This window comes from Oryzias latipes, chromosome 18, assembly GCF_053564925.1.
Source record: "Oryzias latipes strain Hd-rR chromosome 18, Olatipes_Hd-rR_3.1".
NCBI classification, from domain to species: Eukaryota; Metazoa; Chordata; class Actinopteri; order Beloniformes; family Adrianichthyidae; genus Oryzias; species Oryzias latipes.
The window spans coordinates 12,952,277-12,972,159 of record NC_136254.1 but is presented as its reverse complement, the minus strand read 5'-3'; the positions used below and the strand labels follow the sequence as shown (position 1 = coordinate 12,972,159).

The 19,883-nt window shown below is 42.6% G+C and overlaps 1 protein-coding gene across 2 annotated transcripts; it reads right to left on the bottom strand.

The window, feature by feature from the left end:
- Positions 1-932: 932 nt before the first annotated feature.
- On the bottom strand, positions 933-13,810 carry ripk3 (receptor-interacting serine-threonine kinase 3). Of its 2 annotated transcripts, none has more exons than XM_078935944.1 (13): positions 13,598-13,810; positions 12,348-12,483; positions 12,108-12,276; positions 11,771-11,926; positions 10,554-10,693; positions 10,370-10,419; positions 9,732-9,893; positions 4,735-4,817; positions 4,582-4,645; positions 3,533-3,597; positions 2,932-2,977; positions 2,626-2,795; positions 933-2,025 (listed from the first exon to the last, which is right to left on the bottom strand). In XM_078935944.1, exons 1-13 carry the CDS (start codon positions 13,704-13,706, stop codon positions 1,843-1,845), a joined length of 1,533 nt encoding a protein of 510 aa, XP_078792070.1. In that variant the 5' UTR covers positions 13,707-13,810; the 3' UTR covers positions 933-1,842. The 2 variants fall into 2 exon arrangements, with proteins under 2 accessions (XP_078792070.1, XP_023821938.1); XM_023966170.2 differs by having other exon boundaries at positions 12,348-12,511; positions 13,598-13,735.
- Positions 13,811-19,883: the final 6,073 nt, after the last annotated feature.

Sequence of the window (19,883 nt, the reverse complement as noted above, 5' to 3'; positions counted from 1 at the left end):
TGATGATCGTCTTTACATTTCATGGTGTTGATCCTCCAAAAAAAGTTTAATATGGTTCAACAGGAATTGACACTCCTCCTCTGACATATATAGAGAGGCAGCAGATGGAGGCTGCAGCGAGGACAGGAAAGCCTCCAGGAAAGACTGTCAGCACTCAGTGTTGATGTCCTGAAGGACCGCAGAGGGCGTGTCCATGCTTTGGTCAGGTGATTGCCTCACTGTCAGGTTCCATGCAGAAATTTTCAGCCTCTGGTTTAAAGGGGTGGCTAAGGAAGAGCTGTCATTTTTTACAAATGGCAGTTCCTGTGATTTCATGTTGGACCATGAATTCTGCTTACTAACACAAAACACGAAACTCATGTGTTTGCTGGGAAATTGCATGCTTCATTTTGGCTATAGTTTTAGCTTCAGTATGGAATCCAACCCTGAAACTGAACCCTTGGTAAGAACAAAAAGACCTCCCATATACAAGCATGAGCATATTCACGAACCCCAATCAATGTCCACAGATTTCCTAATATCATCATTTTTGCTCTTCCAAAATTTGAAACAAATTTTGTTAGTGGTTTTGGTTGTAAACTGCCAATATAAGATTATTTTTATAGAAAGGAAATTAGGGGAAACTATCACCAAACTTTTACATTAAGGAAAACCTCAACTTTTATGGACAGAGATAGCTGATCAGTGCATCTGCAGCCATGTATTAGGATAACTTTAAACATGGTGATTAGAGGCAATCACAACTCCCAGCAGTAAAAAGTCATAGTTAAACAAGTAATCACATTATTGCATCATTACTTGAACTTTGTTCTGGTCTGTCAGAGGGAATGACAGGGTTTCTCAATGTTGTGTGGTCTATTAAAAAAGACACATACTGTAGATGGATATTGCTTCTCTGAGCAGTTGGTCCAACAGTAAAGCAATCAAACAGATGCCGAGTCATGATCTTTATTGCATCGACAGAATGTCAGGCAGGAGAAAAAATCCTGACTTCCTTCCATGTTTCATCTTACAGCACCTTCACATTCATTGGCAGGTTACTTCATTTCCCGCATAAGTTTGTGATCCTTGAACGTATCATTTCCATACATCGTTTATGCAATAACACAGGAATATTTCACAGCTTTTTTCCTTCATTTTCTAAAACTGCTTCAACTTTTTGGGCTGCCCAGTGGCGCAGTGGTTAGCGCTCTTGCCTCACAGCAAGAAGGCCACCGGTTCAAGTCCCAGCTGGGGGACCTGAAAACAGATCACCAATGGGGGACCTTTCTGTGTGGAGTTTGCATGTTCTCTCCGTGTATGCGTGGGTTTTCTCCAGGGACTCTGGTTTCCTCCCACCATCCAAAAACAAGCTTCAAAGGTTAATTAATTGGCAACTCTAAATTGTCCCTAGGTGTGAATGTGAGTATGCATGGGTGTGTGATTGTAACCCTGTGATGGAATGGCAACCTGTCCAGGGTGTCTGCCTGCCTTTGCCCATAAGTGGCCAGGATAGGCTCCAGCAGCCCCATGACCCCAAAAGGGACAAACGGAAGAAGATGAACGAAATAATGCTTCACCTTTTACAAACAACAATGCTCGTGTCTCTTTGGAATGTTTTGTTATCAAATCATGGAAACATAAAAAATGACAAAGAAACATGAAAGAACTGAGTAGCAGAAAGTCTTTGTTCAAAACAAGGAAAACACTGTAAACTGGTGAGAGACCTTAAAAGAGAATAAATAAATACAAAATTGAAATCATTATTTCACATAATCTGAAATGCAAAAATGTAAATCCATAAAAATGTTCCAGTGAGATGAAAATGTCTGTAGACTAAACTCTTCCTCACAGCTTGTCCAGCTACAGATCAACACTAGATGGCGCTGTTGGATGCCTCCTCCTCTCCAGATGGTCGGGTGATTTTATAGTCATGCTGTTGTTGTTGCCGATCTGAACTCCCACAACGTGGGAGAAATGCATTTTGACCCCCTGTGCAGGATGAGCAGATTGGCATGGAAACGAATCAGGGTTGGAGAACTGCCGCTGCAGAATAGAAAAGTCAGAGAATAAAGGTCTGAGGATCTTTTTTTTGGATTGCTGCTGGACACATGAAGTATGTTTAAATGATATAAGAATATATAAAAACCATGAAGAAAAGAACACAACAAAAACAATCTATGTTAAACAATTTGAGTAGAACATCATCCTAGCGATGGAGGAAGCTTACTTTCTTAGAGACGTTCTAAAGTCTAAGCGAAACATCAGAAATTATACACCTACCCCCCATCCCACAGGCCTTCCCTGTGGCTTTAACCCTTGTGTTATCTTCTAAAGTAGGACGCGGAACAGGTGAGTTAATAAGGCTGGACTGCCTGCGGGGAGGTGTAAATGCACTGCTGAGCTGCCTGCCTGAAATTCTCCCAAGGTCGCTTTGTGTTTTCACATGAAAGGCACTATACAAATAAATAAAGTTTGAAGTTTGATGGGAATATTGAATACGAGATTACCAATGTTCATGGAAGATAAATGGATGGAGGGATGGAGGGAGGGAGAGAGGGAGAGAGGGAGGGAAGGAGGGATGGATGGATGGATGGATGGATGGATGGATGGCTAAACAGACGACAGATGGGAGCAGGAACCAACCTGGGTAGAAGGCCGCGGTTTGAAAGGGAACTGGGACGTCGTTGCTGCCGGTCCTTCAGACTGCCTCTGCGAGGACGTGGACCTGATGGGACACACTGAGGACGTTTTCATTCCGAGGTGACCGGCCTGATCAACTGAAGACATGTTTAGAGGGTGGACGAAAGGTGAGTCTGAAATGAGCAGAAAGAAACCATCACAGGTGTTTTCCTTTATTCCTCATTTATCTGTACCCCCCCCCCCCGGCAAATAAATATATAAATAAATAAAACACAGACACACATAAACACATCTATGTCCTTATCATACCTATCATGTTGTCTTGCCCAGTCCAAGCCGAGGTCCGATTCACTTCCTACAACATGAATAGAAGTCAATACATGAACTCTATGTAAATTACTTATATTTTCTGTCTTTTCTATTTTTCTCCTCAGTTTATAAATGTCTTTTCCTTCACTTGACCTTCTATTTAAATTACTTTTTCAAACAAACTGAAACAAAATGATGAGATCGATGTAACTCTTTCTAAATGTAATAATTAAATTAAATGGAAATTAGTGGATCTGAGTGAACCCCCACCACCCATCCAGGCCTTCAAACTCAGTCCTTAGATGTCACCGCAAGGAACCTAAAAAGACTCGCCCCCGCAAAAGTTTTGTTGATCTTCACCATTATTTCCTGTAAAACCCCTCCTACCTCTTAGACACTTCAAAGGGGAATGCCCTTATTTTTCTGTGCAGCAGCACAAATGCATGACAAAAGAAAAACCACAGGATTGACCAACTAGATGAACTAAAGCAAGAAAGTCCCCCCCACCCATCATGCCAGGTCACAGCTTTTAAAAACTCCTCGTGAATTTTCATTGCTTTGCTGCTGATTACACCTGTTAAAAGTTCAGAGGGAAGCTCACCTGAATAGGTGGGGGGCCTGTTCTCATGTGATCTTCCATGTTCTGGAGTTCAGGTGTGGGGGCTGCTGTTAAAAACAAGAATTCATGTCAGGGGAGACAAATGAAAACCTTTCCTCCCAGAGCTCCTGTCAGAAACTCCTTACATCAACTCCAAGCAAAAACTGTAGAAATCCGATCCTGTTGCTATGAGGTCTGAAGAGTCAGCTTCAAAAGTTGCCATTGGCCAATCAAATAGAGTTTTGATAAATATGTTCATGTGATGTTGCTGAAAGGGTTTCATTATTTAAAGCAGCCTGTTAGCATGTATGGATGCTAAAATTGTGAATGGCAGGCACTCACAATGCATCTTTACAGCTTTTACAAGGTCAAAAGTGCTCTACAGACGCACACATTCAAATATTTCCTTGAGGTCATGCTCATTTTGCGTCTATTTTTTGGTTCAATTTTTCTTCTTTTCCTTCCAGATAGCAGCATTCTGATCAGAAATACAAATAATTGTCAGGAGTTTCATGTTCTGAAAAAACATCTACCAGCTATTGGCATAACTCAAGTCCAGCTTGTATGTCTGAAGGGACTGGAATAGTTCTGCAGGATCTAAAGACTAGTTTGAAAAACCTGGAAATCTGTCTCTTCATACTTGTGTTTTTAGAATTTTAAAGGGGTTCGTTGAACGACTAGCGCACATCACTGGTGATAGAAAAACACAGGGCCAAATTTTGCATTGGTCCTGAGAAACTTTTATAATTAAAAGTAGTGAACTGTTTTTTTCCAAGATGACTAAAATGCAAATGTGAGCATTTCTGTAGAGTTCAACTTTTCTATTTTCGTCCATTCTAACATCTGTGCAGGAAATAAAGCGAGCAAAAATATTTGACTCTTGACTCTGAGAATGTCATTCTGAAAAAGCTCATGAAGTTAATGTGGCAGGCTGGATGGATGAAACAGTAAAGTTGTTGACTTTATTAATCCTGGATTGAGCTGCTGATCAAATCAATCAAGTTTTTTCCCCCCCTCCATCTGTGAAAAATGATATTTAAAACAACTCCAACCTGTGACCTGAGTAACAGAAAGTGCCTGAACAGTCTTTGTTATTTCTTCTTCTGCTTCTTGATCCTGGAAAGAGGAAGAGACAGAAGTGTTAAGAGAGTTTAGCTGCGTTCCGTTATCGCATAGCTATTCTTATAGCGAGGTTTGCTCCTCACCAGCGTCTTCAACACCTGATGGACGGCGTCAGGAACGGCGTGCTTGTGCATCTTGTACAGTTCCTCGCTCACATAAGTGCATTCTGGAAAAGCAAAAACACTTGAACCCCTCCACCCTCTGAGATTTTTAGGAAGACAATATCATCCCATGATTTCATAATCACATCACTCTTTGAATTATTTCATAATAATTGAAAACATACTGATGATTTCATAATCATAAAAAAAAGTTTTAGTCCTTTCATAAGTATGTTGCAGTTGTAAAATGACGTTGACATATTTAAATGAGTTTTTGATCTGTAAAAAAATGTTAGCACATAATGTGCTTTAGGGCTAAAACATCAACATCTGGCATTTTTAAAAATGTTTTTTTCTTTTTCTTTTTTTTTCTAACTTGTCCTGTCCAACAGCTGGGCAGACAGATGAGAGCTGAAGGCCTCTTGTGTTGGACATATTTTACTTTTACAACAGGGGTTATGAATCTTCTGAAAAACCAGAGGCCAGACTTTATTAATTTTAACTATTTTTGAAATTCTTTTGTGTTGGACCGGACGGAAAAGGAAAGAAGGGAAGAAGAGAGAGGGATGTTAGAAAGAGGGGGACAGGAGGGTGATCATAGGAGGGGGGTAAAACCATGAAGCAGCATAAAGCAACACGCTACTGGATGTTTATCATTACGGTAAGGTACAGATAGAATACAAATCTCGAAGGGGCGGGGCCTGTCCACACACACACTCAAATGTTAGAAACACACCTGTTAGCTGCAAAATATGTCCACATGTCAACATGTACACAATACAGATAGTGTTCACACACGCATACTTATGCCTACAAGCCAACTAGTGTGAGATATTTTATTCATTCACGTAATTTGTTAGTGGAAAGGTGAGCTAACACCTGTGCTCAGTTGAGTGTTTATGTTCTTCTAAAATGGATGATGGAATGTGGAAAGAAGGAAGGGGAGCAACCAGCCACACCCAGACCCCCGCCGCAGCAGCCGCGGCAGCCAGAAGCCCCCACCGCAACGCGGCAGCAGGCAAAGAACAACCGCCCCCCGGGTGCCCACGCCCGCCACCCAGGCCAGGCCCAGCAGGGCTGCCACGAGGCCCCCAGAGCCAGAGAGCAGGGAGGCATGGGGGGAAAGAGAGCGCCGCCCCAGCCCAACCAGGAGAGCAGCCCCCCGCAGCGCCAGGAGGGCCCAACGCCGGGCCCCACCCAAGAGGGGTGCCCACAGCCCCCAGACGAGCACCCCATCACCACCCAGGGGGTCCGAGCACCCCCCCCCCCCAACCCCAGGTACGAGCCAGGACCCCCCAAGGGAGACCGGCTCCGTGCTCCGGGCAGCCACCCACCAGGGCCACAGATGGTCCAGAAAGGTGCAAGACAGGGGTCAGCCGCCCCCGCCCAGGAGGGATGTTAAAATGGTTTTCTGTTGTCAGGAATATTTTTCCAGGTCCTCATAACAGGACATAAACACACACAAGTTTCTGAACTGGTGAAGATTTTTAAACGCACATTAAAACCCATCTTTCTAACTTAGCATTTACATAATTCATTTAATTACATTTTCTATGTACATTTTCTATGTATGGCTGATATGGTTTTTCATTTAATTATTTATTCCTTTCTATCTCATAACCTATGCAGTGCCTTGTCAAATAATGCTTTTTAGTAACGTGGTTTCCTCAACTTTATTTGACTTCTTATTGTTTTAACATATGTGTATTTAATTTATGTTAAACATCTTGAGTTCTACAAATATTGATGAAAGGTGCTCTACAAATAAAGTGATTGATTGATTGATTGACTGAAGTTCATACCTCGGACTTTTGATACAATTATCAGCTGATCAGATATTTTTATCAGATTGCAGTATAGACTGTTAGACTGATTGATTCAAATGTATCTTTCTCTTCTTTCTTGTAGTTAAACTTTGATACTAATGTATTGTTAGTCTATGATGTACATAACATAAATATATATATACACATATAAACTGCAGAGGAAACATCCTCATCTCTTCTGCGTTTGTGATGTTTCTTTTTTCTCACTATGCATTTATAGTGTATATAGTGGAAGATTTTTTGCAGTTGTACAGTTGTTGTTTTGATTTTATTTTCCTTCAATTTTTTACACATTTTATTTTTTCCCTTCTATGCACATTGATGCTTGATCCCCAGAGATGCTGTGTCAATTGAATCCCTCACATCAGAATCAATAAAGTTTATCCTCTTACATATAATCATATCTTATTCTGAAAAAACAAATCTGACTGACTAGTGAGAGGCTGCAGCCGACAGGGGAAGGAGCTGATTAGTTGATTAGTTCAGAGAAATATAGGCGAGGTTGTTACTTGAGTTGTCTGCAAATCTGCCTGTGTTTCTGTTTGCTCGAATCCAAAAAAACAAACACATCACATGTATGCTATGTTTATGTGCTCTTTTGAGGACGTGAAAATATTTTTGACAATAGAATATGTTTATAAAAGTGTGCAACACATTTTTTTAATTTTCTTTTTTTTCCAAAGGACAATGTATTATAGCAAACACTGGATGTGTGACATCTGTTTATAGCAGCAAGATACTCAGGAAAATAATACAACTTCATAGATTTTTAGGATTATGAAATCATCTCAAATCTGTTGTACACACTAACAGATAAGTATTACAGAAGAACAGAATTTTTCTGCAGTGAGTCAGTGATGAAGAAACTTTGTATGAGACTTCATGATTCAGCAGACAACCTGATGAATCACTCTGAAGATTTGAGAGAATGAATTTGTCTGCATTTAAAAAAACTGAATAAGAGGAACTCTTAATTTTTTTCTCTCTGGAAACTTGTGATCTGGGATGTTCAAATGTATGGCGTTGAAGTGGAACTGACTTCATCTTTTTTCACCAATGAAATTAGAGAATGCAGAATCAGGGAGAGAGTTATCCTCAATTAGAGGACAGCCTGAAAGGAATGGCAGCTTTGACGATAGAAATTCTGTGCAGATGCAGTTCTTCAGTTTTCTTTTCATGGATTTCTGACTTCACCCAAACGCTGCTTTGGTCCTGGACCAATGCTGGATCAAAGCTGAATTAATTAAGTTTACCCACGTTTGTTCCTGGTCCTGGTCTTTACAGGCAGTTTACTCTGAATGTCCCCTTTTTTTTTAGCAAGGTAACCCTTGTGCTATCCTAGGTACTTTAATGTTGGGAGTTGGGTCATCTAGACCCACTAGACAGTGCTCTGAACCTTTTTTCTTCAATAATTTGTGATCTTCACTGGTGTCCATGGATTACATGAAATCTTTCCACCTTTATCCACCTTTGTCATGGTAGGGAGAACATGTCAGTGTGAGGGTGGGGTCATCTAAGATAGCACAAGGGTTAAAGCTTCCTGAACTCTAATTTTGGACCAAACAGGAGAACTCTGATCCTCTTGAGAACAAGAGTTTTGCTCTGGTTCACTTCAAACTAAAGCAAGAAGGAGAACCAAGGGGAGAAAATACTGTTGGCCCCTTGTGGGAGTAGAGAAAGTGGGTATTTGCCTTTTTTTTGTTTAGTTTTATTCTTGTTAGTCATGTTTGGATTCAAACTATTTTTGTTGAAGGTTTGTTTTTCCCCTCACCACTTTTTCTGTTTCCAATTATTGATCCAAGAAATATTCAAGTCTTTTGTTTATCATATGGTCAGAACCTCTGCTTTTACTGTGCTTTTGGATTCTCTTTATTTCAAGTTAGTCTTAACGTTTTCTTCTCCAGTTTCCTGCATTCAAGTCGGTCACAGAACCCTTCTGGCAGAAAATGCTGCCCATCTACATTGCCGATCAAGTTGCTAGTCAACAATGAAGCCCCACTCCAATGAAAATGCTGCATTTGGTGTTTTTAACATGTTCTTGTAGCATTTTATCATAAAGGATGACATACAGTATATACAGAAAATTAAGCTAGAGTTAGCTTGGAGTTGAAAAGGGCTGCAAGCTAACAAAAGAGAGTGCAAACAAAGGGCTGATGGGAAATGGGGATGGGATTACTTAAGCCCACTCTCAACTCAAAGGCAAATATCTTATAAACTCCTGCTGCTCTGCGGAATGATAGTCTGAAAAACAATACATTGATTTCGCCTAAAAAACGGCATAATCATAATTAAAAGACCTCTAGGAACGCTTTGACAATAGATCAAAAGACGATTGCAGTGGGACTTTAATTCTGGTGGCGTTTAACCCTTGTGCTATCTTAGATGACCCCACCCTTACATTGACGTGTTCTTCCTACCATGACAAAGGTGGATAAAGGTGGAAAGATTTCATGTAATCCATGGACACCAGTGAAGATCACAAATCATTGAAGAAAAAAGGTTCAGAGTACTGTCTAGTGGGTCTAGATGACCCAACTCCCAATATTAAAGTGCCTAGGATAGCACAAGGGTTTAAGTATCAACATATGTTTCCTCTCACTTCTTTCTTAAGTTGGTCTTTAAAGAAAACAAACGAAACAGATTTGTTTTGTCTCCTAAAGAAGCTTAAAAAGTCAGATTCTGCCTAATTTGGAGTTCGATCTTCAGGATAGGCTTCATTTTCAACTTTATACTCAGAAGTGGAAACCCAAAAACAAGTAGTGGACAGCTATTACTCAGTCATTACACTTGTCAGAATAGCCACTTTGGATCAGCTACCTTTTAAAAAAAGTTCTTGTCTGATCCCAAATTTCTTTTCATGATAGAGAGATAGTTTGCCCTCTCTAAACCCAATTTAATCCAAATTTCAGCCACACCAGTGGGAGACTCCTTTGATCTGTGGTCCTGGCGTATGTCGCCTAAATCCAAACTGCCCACCTCTGATCCCCTAGATCCGGCTCCTTTAAATCCCTGACACACTATCTGCCTACTGGTACCTGACACTAAAACCAGAGATCAGGAGGATCAGACTTCGATCTTTGTTATTGTGTGTCTTGTGTTTTTAATATCATTCCTCCTGACAAATGTGTCCAAAAGGACGGAAATGTAGCTTACGTAAAGAGGAGGGCCTTCGGCTGGCGTCCCCCGCCCAACACCTGGTCATGAGCTCCATCAGAGTGACCAGCCCAGTGCGGCCTGATGCCTGTTCCCTGATTTCTTCCAGAGATGGACGCTGACCCTTTGGGACATGAATTCGAATGAGGCTGGGCATGGGATCTGCAGGAAGAATTGGAAAAGGTTGGTGTGGGCGTGTCCTCTTCAGTGCCTTTTTCTATCAGGAAAAGGAAAGCCAGCTTCGTTTTGACTAAAGGTTCACTGGGTCACATTTATTTATAAAAGTATAAGCCAAAGTGTGATTTACTATCCCATAACCATAACCATAACAAAGAAGAAAAACTGTAATCCCTGCGAGAATCCATGTGAGCGCTAATGGATGAAGGAACAGGACGCATGGAGTTTAAACACGCTGCAGAAGATCTCAATGTCTAACTTTAGTCATGCTTCTAAATAAAAAAAACTGACAGAAAAACAGAAGTTACAAAAAAGCAGATGATTCCAACTCTAACTTCTGGAGAAAGATGGTCTTTATCTTACTTTTCTAGAAAGCTATTCTCGACTTGCATTAGGCGTGGAGTGGTTAGATCAAAACAGGTGCAGAAACAGAGGAAAGGTGGAGCAGGAATGGCACTCACTTGGATACGGATGCTGCCCTGTGACGATGGACCACAGCAGAATGCCATAGCTGCAACACACATTCACAGTTACACATCGGCAAAGGCTGATACAAGCCCCGCCCACAGAGGTATTCAGGTTCACAGGATGTCACCTGAACGTTTCACTGCAACTCCGATTTGGCACACAGAAAACGTTTTATACCTGTAGATGTCGGATGCTTTGGATGGATGGTAGGACAGGCTGAATGCCTCGGGGGGCATGTAGCTGATGGTGCCCTCCTCCACCTTCTTGGAGGAGTGTGTGATGGTGTGGTAAAACCTGGCCAAGCCAAAATCTGTGAGCTGGGGAGGAATGAGAAGAAGACCAAGATAGAAGAGTAGAGGATTTATTGTCATGGACCTCAGAGTTTCTGAGTGACAGTGAAGTCGTCCTGTGAATCATGAGTTCAAGTTTAAGAATAGACCATTGTAATCTATTGTCAGGATGTTCAAAAACTTCCCCAGAAACCTTAATCAAATCTTTCTTCTGCTCGTTTTTTTTTGTAAATTTAATTGTTTCTGCTGAAATGTCAAAATGTGTGAACATTTCTGCAGATCAAGTTGTTTGGAAAAAAAAGAGAAATTGTTTTCAGTCTATTTGTCTAAGAAAAGTCATAAAAGCCAAAAACGGTTTATCATTATTTCATGAAGGAACATTACTTCTTTCCTTATAAGTAGCTTTTTTCTAGATTTTTCCTTTTTATCTGGAATAAAGACCCACTCAAATCATCTTTTGAACTGTTTTGAAAGGATAACCAGTAGTGTTTTAATTATGGTCATGCAATTTTCAGCCACTGGCACGAAGTAAGCCTGCCCTTACTTCCAGTCATCCATCTGTTTATTCTCTCTCCCGCTAGCTTACAGTTCCCAAAACACCAAGCTAACACTAGCGGTCCAACAAAATGGTACAGTTTTGAGCCCGATTCCAGCTCAGTCGAGGAAAACAAAAATGTGCATGGATTTGGCAACAAGTGAATGCGGAGCAGAGCAGGAAGTTTGTGGCGCACAGACTGTAGCACCAACATAGGCAGCTACAGCAACAATCTTTTTCATATGGCATGTTTTTGTTTTTGCTCCTGATTCACAATTTTAATAAAGAAATGCGATTTTAAGCTCAATTTTCTTTCTCTATAGATGTCCTCCATCATTAAAAAAACAGTCACAAGAACATGTTAAAAACACCATAAACACTACTTTTATTGGAACTGGTCTTTAAAAGAGATATACACATTTTATGTTTTCCAGAATAAAAACTAAACTTTTTATTTATTTGGTGGGTGCTTTGGGCTCGACTGTGAGATTGTGGACTTAGAAGAGAGAGCCAAGGCGAACTGCAGCTCTGCCTACATGTGAGCAGGGGAGGACAGAGATTGAGCTCACCTTGGCGTTCAGGGAGGAGTCCAGCAGCACGTTGTTGGGCTTCAGGTCCAGATGCAGTATGGGGGGAGAGAGGCTGTGCAGGAAGTTTATGCCCAAGGTTATGTGGTGAATCAGTCTGAAGGCCAGCGCCCAAGGGGGGGGTCCTTTTAAAATGCCCTGTCAGAGAAGAAACGATTGAACGCCTCACTCTTGCAAAACAAAATCACCTGTTCCTTGCCTGAACCACATTTGTGTCAGGACATGTTCTGGGGCGTTTGGACAAAGATAATGGGGCTGGGGGGTTAAAAAACCTTATTGATCATCATTCAGCCTCATCTCAGTGACAAAGCTTCTGTACCTGCAGGTCAGCCAGAGATCCCCTCTCCATGAATTCCATGACCAGCCCGAGCTGCAGCAAAGCCCCGGACAGGGGGGGTCGTCCTCTGAACAGACCGTGGACGTGGATGACGTAGGGGCTGCTGCCCTGACGCATTATGCTGACCTCCCGCAGCAGAGCCGAGCTGCTCCTGTCGTGGAGGGTTCACCCGGTCACACACCTGCACATCAGCTGACCTGGTGTTCCTGCTGCGCCACTCACCCGTCATCGTGGTGAAGGAGCTTGATGGCCACGTCACAACACCACTGATGATGCCTGGCTCTAAAGATCTGCCCAAATCCGCCACCACCAACCACTGTCCAGTTGTGTAGAGCAGATTCCTCCACCAGCTGTGAAGCTTCAGAGATTTTCAGTGCCATGGTTCACTGCAGGGACGGCTCACATGATCAGAACCCAAAGCTTCTTGACAAGAGCCTTCATCAGCCTGTTTGATTTCCTTCCTTTCCCATTTCCTTAGTTTTACTGCTAACAGCATAATTCCTGACTATGGCAATATTTCTGATGAAAATGTAAACATAGAAGCTCTCAGACAAGAATGTGGGCAAGAATGTTGGTCAGGAGTAAGCCCGCCCTCACTTCCCATCATTCATTTGTTGACACTAGCCCCTGACAGCTCCAAGCCATTATTATTGGTGCTACAAAAATGGTGAGCAATATTGGAGCTATCCAGCCATACAGTTTAGAGCCAGATGTCAGCTCAGACGAGGAAAACAAAGACGTTTATGGATCTATTTGTCTAGAAGTGGATGCATCAGAATGCAGCGGAGCAGGGAGCTTGTGGCCCACCCAGAGTGTTTTTACCTCACAAATCTTTTTCAAACAGCATTTTTTATATTCTCATGATTCACAACAATTTGAAAAAAGAAATACTCAGAAATGCAATTTTGAGCTTAATTATCTTCCTATATGTCCTCTGTAATCAAAGAAATGCCACAAGAACATGTTAAAACACCCCAAACTCTCTTTTTATCGGGGAGAGGGTCTTCAAAGCTCTTGGGTGACGATTTCATTTCAACCTTTTAGCGTCACCTTTAAAACAAACTCTTTTGGTGGACTTTAGTCTTTACACCTCTCCCCACCCTAGCTTCTGTGTACTTTGTGTGTCCAAGAAACATCAAAATGACTCAGAAATGCTGTAAGCCGGCTCCTACTGCCTGTCCCGTTGTGAAAATGACGCAAAAAATAATTATTTTAAGGTTTTACTCCTTTTCTGTTGAGTTCACTGACAGGATCCACAGGCTGACACCTTCTGAACAGTCGAAACCAGGAAACACATCTAAGGCTGTAAACGTGAAGCTTAACCCTCTACTTTGAGCGGCTCACACTGAAGCCTGTAACTTTTAGTCACATTGAAGAGACAAAGAGGCAGTGTAACAGGAAAATAGGTGAAAATAACTTGAGGAAAAAGAAGTCTTGTGAAGAAGAGTTTTCATAAGAGAGGAAGCACTCACCCAGTGGAACCTGCTCATCGTTCGGGCAGTGTGTGGAAGGCTCGAGCTGAAATGACCCGTCTGCTCGTTCTGTGACGGAAACACGCCTCTGCAGCAGAAGTGAAACCATGCCATGTTCCTCCTTTCAGACAGATTTCCTGAAACTCATCTGATTTGCAGAAGGTCCTCATGTTTAACAGGAGTGAACCGTCAGAGAATTTCTGAGGCAAAATTACTGAGAAATCTCACAGGGTTCACTCTAACAGAGGATTCAGTCAACAAAAGACTTCTAGGTGGACAAACTATGATGTGACCACCTGGAACCAGCAGAGCAGGCTGCAGTCAATTCTCATCAATCACCCCTATCTGCTCCTTTATTTTGACAGGACACCTTGTCACCTTGAAGGTTAGTCCCCTGGGGTCTTCAAGTTCATGAAAAGGGCCGTTTGAGACGGAAGATCACTGGCCACCACCTAACTACCTTCCTCATGTAACGTATGTGTGTTTCAGTGTTGGAGTGTCAAAGAGTGTGTGTAATAAAATGTGTAAGGCAAGGCAAGGCAATTTTATTTGTATAGCACAATTCATACACAAAGTAATTCAAGGTGCTTCACAAAACAGAAAAATGCATTAAAATCACAATACATCATAGAAATAATCAACATAAAATTTACTTTAAAAGAAAAGAAAAAAAAAATTTGAAAACTGATTTAAAAATAAAGGAAGGAAAGGAAAGAAAAGTGCAGATAGGACCTTTCAGTCATATACACGGCTAAACAGAAATGTTTTAAGTCTAGATTTGAACATGAGCACAGAAGAGGCCTGTCTTACGACTTCAGGGAGGCTGTTCCAGATTTTAGCTGCAGAATATTGAAACGCTGATTCCCCTTGTTTAGTTCTGACTCTGGGAATCAACAGGAGGCCGGCCCCTGAGGTCCTCAGAGTACGAGATGGTTCATATGGCACTAACATGTCAGAGATGTACTTTGGTGCTCGGCCATGGAGAGACTTGTACACAAGCAGAGCTACTTTGAAGTCTATTCTTTCAGGTACAGGGAGCCAGTGCAGAGACCTGAGCACAGGACTAATGTGATCATACTTCCTGGTTCTGGTCAGGACTCGAGCAGCAGCATTCTGGATGTACTGAAGCTGTTTTACAGCTCGTTTGGAGAGGCCGGTGAGCAGGCCGTTACAGTAGTCTAACCTACTGGAGACAAATGCATGAATAAGTATCTCCAGGTCTGGCTTTGACACTATGTTTTTGATTTTGGCAATGTTTTTCAGATGATAAAATGCCGCTGATGTAACTGACTTGATATGGCTGTTAAAGTTCAGGTCAGAGTCCATGATTACCCCTAGATTTCTGACTTGATTTGAGGGTTTAAGAGACAGAGAATGAAGGTAGCTGCTGAGACTTTCTCTTTGTTTCTGTGGGCCAAAAATAATAACTTCGGTCTTGTTTGAGTTTAGCTGGAGAAAGTTGTTCTGCATCCACGCACTGATCTGTTGGAGGCAGTGGCTGAGTGAATCCACCGGCCCATATTCACCTGTTGTCAGTGACACATAGATCTGAGTATCATCTGCATAGTTGTGATAAGATATGTTATTACTGCGTATTAACTGCCCTAGTGGCAGCATGTAGAGGTTGAACAGAAGGGGTCCCAGGATCGATCCCTGGGGCACACCACAAGTCAAGGCCATGTAGTCTGAGACACAACTCCCAATTTCAACAAAATATTTCCTGTCTTCTAGATAAGACTTGAGCCAACTTAGGGCAGATCCAGAGATGCCAACCCAGTCTTGGAGTCTGTGCAAAAGGATCCCATGATCAACAGTATCAAAGGCAGCACTCAGGTCTAGCAGGATTAAGACAGTGACTTTGCCATCATCAGTGTTCAGGCGGATGTCGTTGGTTACCTTGATAAGAGCAGTTTCTGTGCTATGATGGGGTCTAAAACCTGACTGGAAAACATCAAATGAATTGTTTAATAAGAGAAAATCAGTGAGCTGTTGGTAGACAACTTTTTCAAGGACTTTTCCTAAAAATGGCAGATTAGAGATAGGTCTGTAATTATTCAGTACAGTGGGATCAAGACCGTTTTTCTTCAGGAGAGGTTTAATGACTGCAGTTTTTAATGCCTCTGGAAATATTCCAGATTGAAGAGACATGTTAACTATTTGAGTAATTGATGGCAACACACTGTTCAGGACAGACTTTAGAAATCTAGTGGGTAACACATCAAGGCAGCATGTAGACGAGCTCAGACGGGTGATGGTCTCTTGGACAGTTTGGTCAGTGACAGGTATAAAGTGAGTCAGCTTAGAGTGAGTAGGTGGCCGTTCGATAGTTATATGTGTTGTGGAGTTGATGGCTTTTTTAATGCCCTGAACCTTGTCATTAAAAAATACAGCAAACTCATTACATTTAGGTGTGCAAACCAGTTCTATTGGTAGCTGGGTTGGAGGGTTAGTTAATCTGTTTACTGTTGTGAACAGGACACGAGAGTTGTTGCTGCAACTTCCAATGATTTCAGAGAAGTACCTTTCCCTTGTTCTGCATAAGATCTGGTTGTAAGCGTACAACTCCCCCTTATACATTTCATAATGAACCTGGAGTTTTGACTTGCGCCACTTTCGCTCAGCTCTGCGGCACTGTTGTTTTTCTGTGCCCTGACTAGATCATCGTTCCTCCAGGGAGCTTTCTGTCTATGTTTTCTCAATTTAACCTTCATAGGGGCAATGGCATCCAGAACATTCAAGATGCTAGAAGTAACAGAATTCCGCATTTCATCAACATTGGCACCAGAGGCGTTTTCAGGGTTTATCATTTCTACAAACTGTGCCCTAGTGCTCTCATTTATTTGTCTCCTTTGGACAACTGCAGGGCCAGGCGGTGGTTTGGGAGTAACAGACAGGTCAAAGAATACACAGAAATGATCAGAGAGGGCGACATCAACCACACTGACATTGTAAATATTAACCCCCTTTGTGATGAGCAGGTCCAGAGTGTGCCCTCTGCTGTGGGTGGGGCAACTTACATGCTGAATTAGATCAAAGGTTTCAAGGACAGCATTGAGCTCTTTTGCATTTCTGTCATTGACATTATCAACATGAACATTAAAATCACCTGTAATGACTAGACCAGGGGTCGGGAACCTTTTTGGCCAAGAGAGCCATAAACGCCACATATTTTTAAATGTAATTTCGAAAGAGCCATACAATAATGTAGCGTCCCTTTCCCACACTGAGGCACGGAGACTTAACCTCTTTTAAGGTTCTTTATTCTGGTTACTGTAGACCACAACAAACGCCGTAAAATTAATTCAGCAACTCCTGAATCTCTCCTGTCGACACGAGACGAGAGAGAGCGCTTCTACCAACTTTATATTCACCTGCTCCCGCTCCAGCCCTCCCATTTCCCTTATTCGGCCCATAGCTGAACCCCATTGGTCCAAACTACCTAACAACAGGCTGAGCGACAGAACTGAGAGCCAATCAGATCTCTGCTTGATGCGGTCAATGAACTCCAGAACTTTTAACGCGGCCCAACAGCCATCCAACTCAGTCCGCGACAATATGTTTAAAACTAAATATACAAGTGAATGTGTGCATTTGATGTAATTTCAACATTTTTAAAGTACAATAAGTCTGTGGATTCTTTTTAATAACATTGTTATGCTATTGCTAATAAATGATGAGTATTTCTCGTGGTAGTTTTGCTGATGGTCTAGTCTGGTTGATACGTGGTGAGTTTCTGCTTCATGCAGGCGTTGAGACTTTAAACGAGATCTTAGGTCTGAATGTTCTGTAGATGTGACAAGGACTGATCACATGCAGACGGGGAGCCAAACACACACTCACACGCCGCAGTGAGTGACGGGCAGCGGGTTTTACGTTTTTACAATCCCTGCGCGATTCACCTGCTGCCTGTCCCCACAACACCTCAGCCCCACCCTCTGCTTTCTCCCTCACACATCCCGTCCCCGCAACTGCGCGCTCTTTCTCAGAGACGGGAGCGCGCACTTTTAGGCACGGCAATTCACAGGTTTCCAGTTGGTACAAACTCTGTGAAATTATAGATAATTGTAAACTTATAGCGCTGGCGCAGATTTTTCTCTCCAAGCACCGCTACTACTGCGCGCCTCTGGCATCGCATCGCGCCCGAGAAGGACTGGACTAATGATAAAAAAAAGTATAATTAAAGATTTGTCTGCGAGCCACATGTGACCATCAAAAGAGCCATATATGTCTCGCGAGCCATAGGTTCCCGACCCCTGGACTAGACCATCAAAGTCTGTGCACACAACTGAGAGCATTTCAGTGAAATCATCAATGAAACTTTGGCTGTGCTGAGGAGGTTTGTACATGACTATGCAGAGTAAGGGAGGAGTTTGTTTTAACTCAATCTTAAAGGACACATACTCAAATGATGAAAACACACCAAATGATAGTCTGCGGGTTGCAATATTATCTCTAAACAGTGCAGAAAAGCCTCCACCCTTTTTATTTTCTCGTATTTCCGATACATGTTTGTAGTTGGGGGGAGTTGATTCGACTAGAACTATGTTTCCTGTGTCCTTGTCAAGCCATGTTTCAGTTAAAAACATAAAATCAAGATTAAAAGAAGAGATAAGATTATTGATTAAAAATGATTTGTTGCATAAAGATCTGACATTGAGTGCAGCAAGTTTGAGATTAGTTTCCTTGGGACTGGTCGAAACCTTCTTGCTGGGGATATGAACTAGATTTCTTTGATTGGACAGTCTAACTGCCCTTTTTTGCATTCTACGTGGTGCAACTACAGGTATAGCACCAGAAGGAAGCTGTTCATCACAGGGCCCCAGTTTGACATAACCTTTCCTAGGACACTGGGGACCCGTTTCATCCTAGCTCTGGGGGATAGCACGTCTAGAGGCGCGCAGGGGAGGTCGAGTTGAGGGTAGTTTGGGTGTTGGACCAGGAGGAGCGGGAGCTGGACGGGATTTGGGTGAACGATGGAGGGGGCGTGTTGGAGGGGCTTTGGATGAAGGACGTGTTGGAGGGACTTTGGGTGAAGGATAAGGAGGGAGTGCTGGAGGGGTAGGAGAGCTCCTGTGTGGTGTGAGGCTCACAGGTGTTAGGGGAGCCATCTTAATTCCTGACTTAATGAGGCTATCAAAATGGCTAGGTAGGGCCATGGGTGAAAGTGGGGGGGACGAAAAGGAAAGTGAGTCTTCACTGGGAGTAGATGTAGCAGGGGGCGCCCACAGCTGGTCAGACGGTGGTATTTCTGGGGCCAAATCTGGTGGTTGTTGTTGTGGTTCTGCGGTTGGGTCCTTAGCTGGCGGTGGTTGTTGTGATGCTGGTGCAGCTGAGTCCTTAGATGGAGGTGGTTGTGGTGCTGGTGCTGCCGGATCCAAGTCTTTGACCGATGGTGGTGGTGGAGGTAGTTGTTGTTGTTGTTGCCGTTGTGCTGTGGTTCCTGGGACACTGGCTCGGTCCTTCCTTACTGCTTTTTCAGGGCCTTGGCCTCTATGCCCCAGAGCGTGGAGGAGGTTCTTTACTAACTCTCTTGCTCCACCTCTGTTCAGGTGTGGGCCTCTTCCCATGAATAGGTCCTTTCGTTTCCAGAATGTATTGAAGTTCTCAATGTAATAGAATCCTCTAGAAGCACACTCTCTGGAGAGCCAATTGTTCAGCTGAAACAGACGGCTGAACTTGAGTGACACCCCATCGATGTTAGGAAGAGGTCCGCTGATGAATGCTTCAACCTCTACTTTGTCAATCTCTTCAAATAACTTCATGAAGTCTTTTTTCAAACGTTCGGACTGTTCTTTTTTGATATCGACAGCACCTACATGGATGATTATTCGTTTGACTCCTTGGTACAAGACTTTAGATAAGAGTCCTGTAATCACTGGAACAGTAGAACTTGGGCAACATAAAGTTTGCATTCTTCTATGGCTGACTCCACTGATAGCGCCATCTCCAAGCAGCAGCGTATCTCTGACCTTGACGTTTGGCACAGATTTTCTTTCTGCCTGTGCTTTGTTTCCAACATTATAACTCCTATTCTGTGGTCCAATTTCACTTTGTTCTTTAACATCACATTGTGTTAGGGGTAAAAATCTGTTTGTGAGCTTTATTTCGGATGTTCTGTCATCTTTACGCTTTGGCTTAACACAGAGTTCCTCCGCACAAAGTTTCGGAAAGGACACAACATCACTCAGGTCTATGTCACTGTTATTCTTCTCATTTGTAGTAAGAGCAGGCTTCTTACCACCCGATGTTACTCAAAGTCAAAGTCAAAGTCGGCTTTATTGTCAAA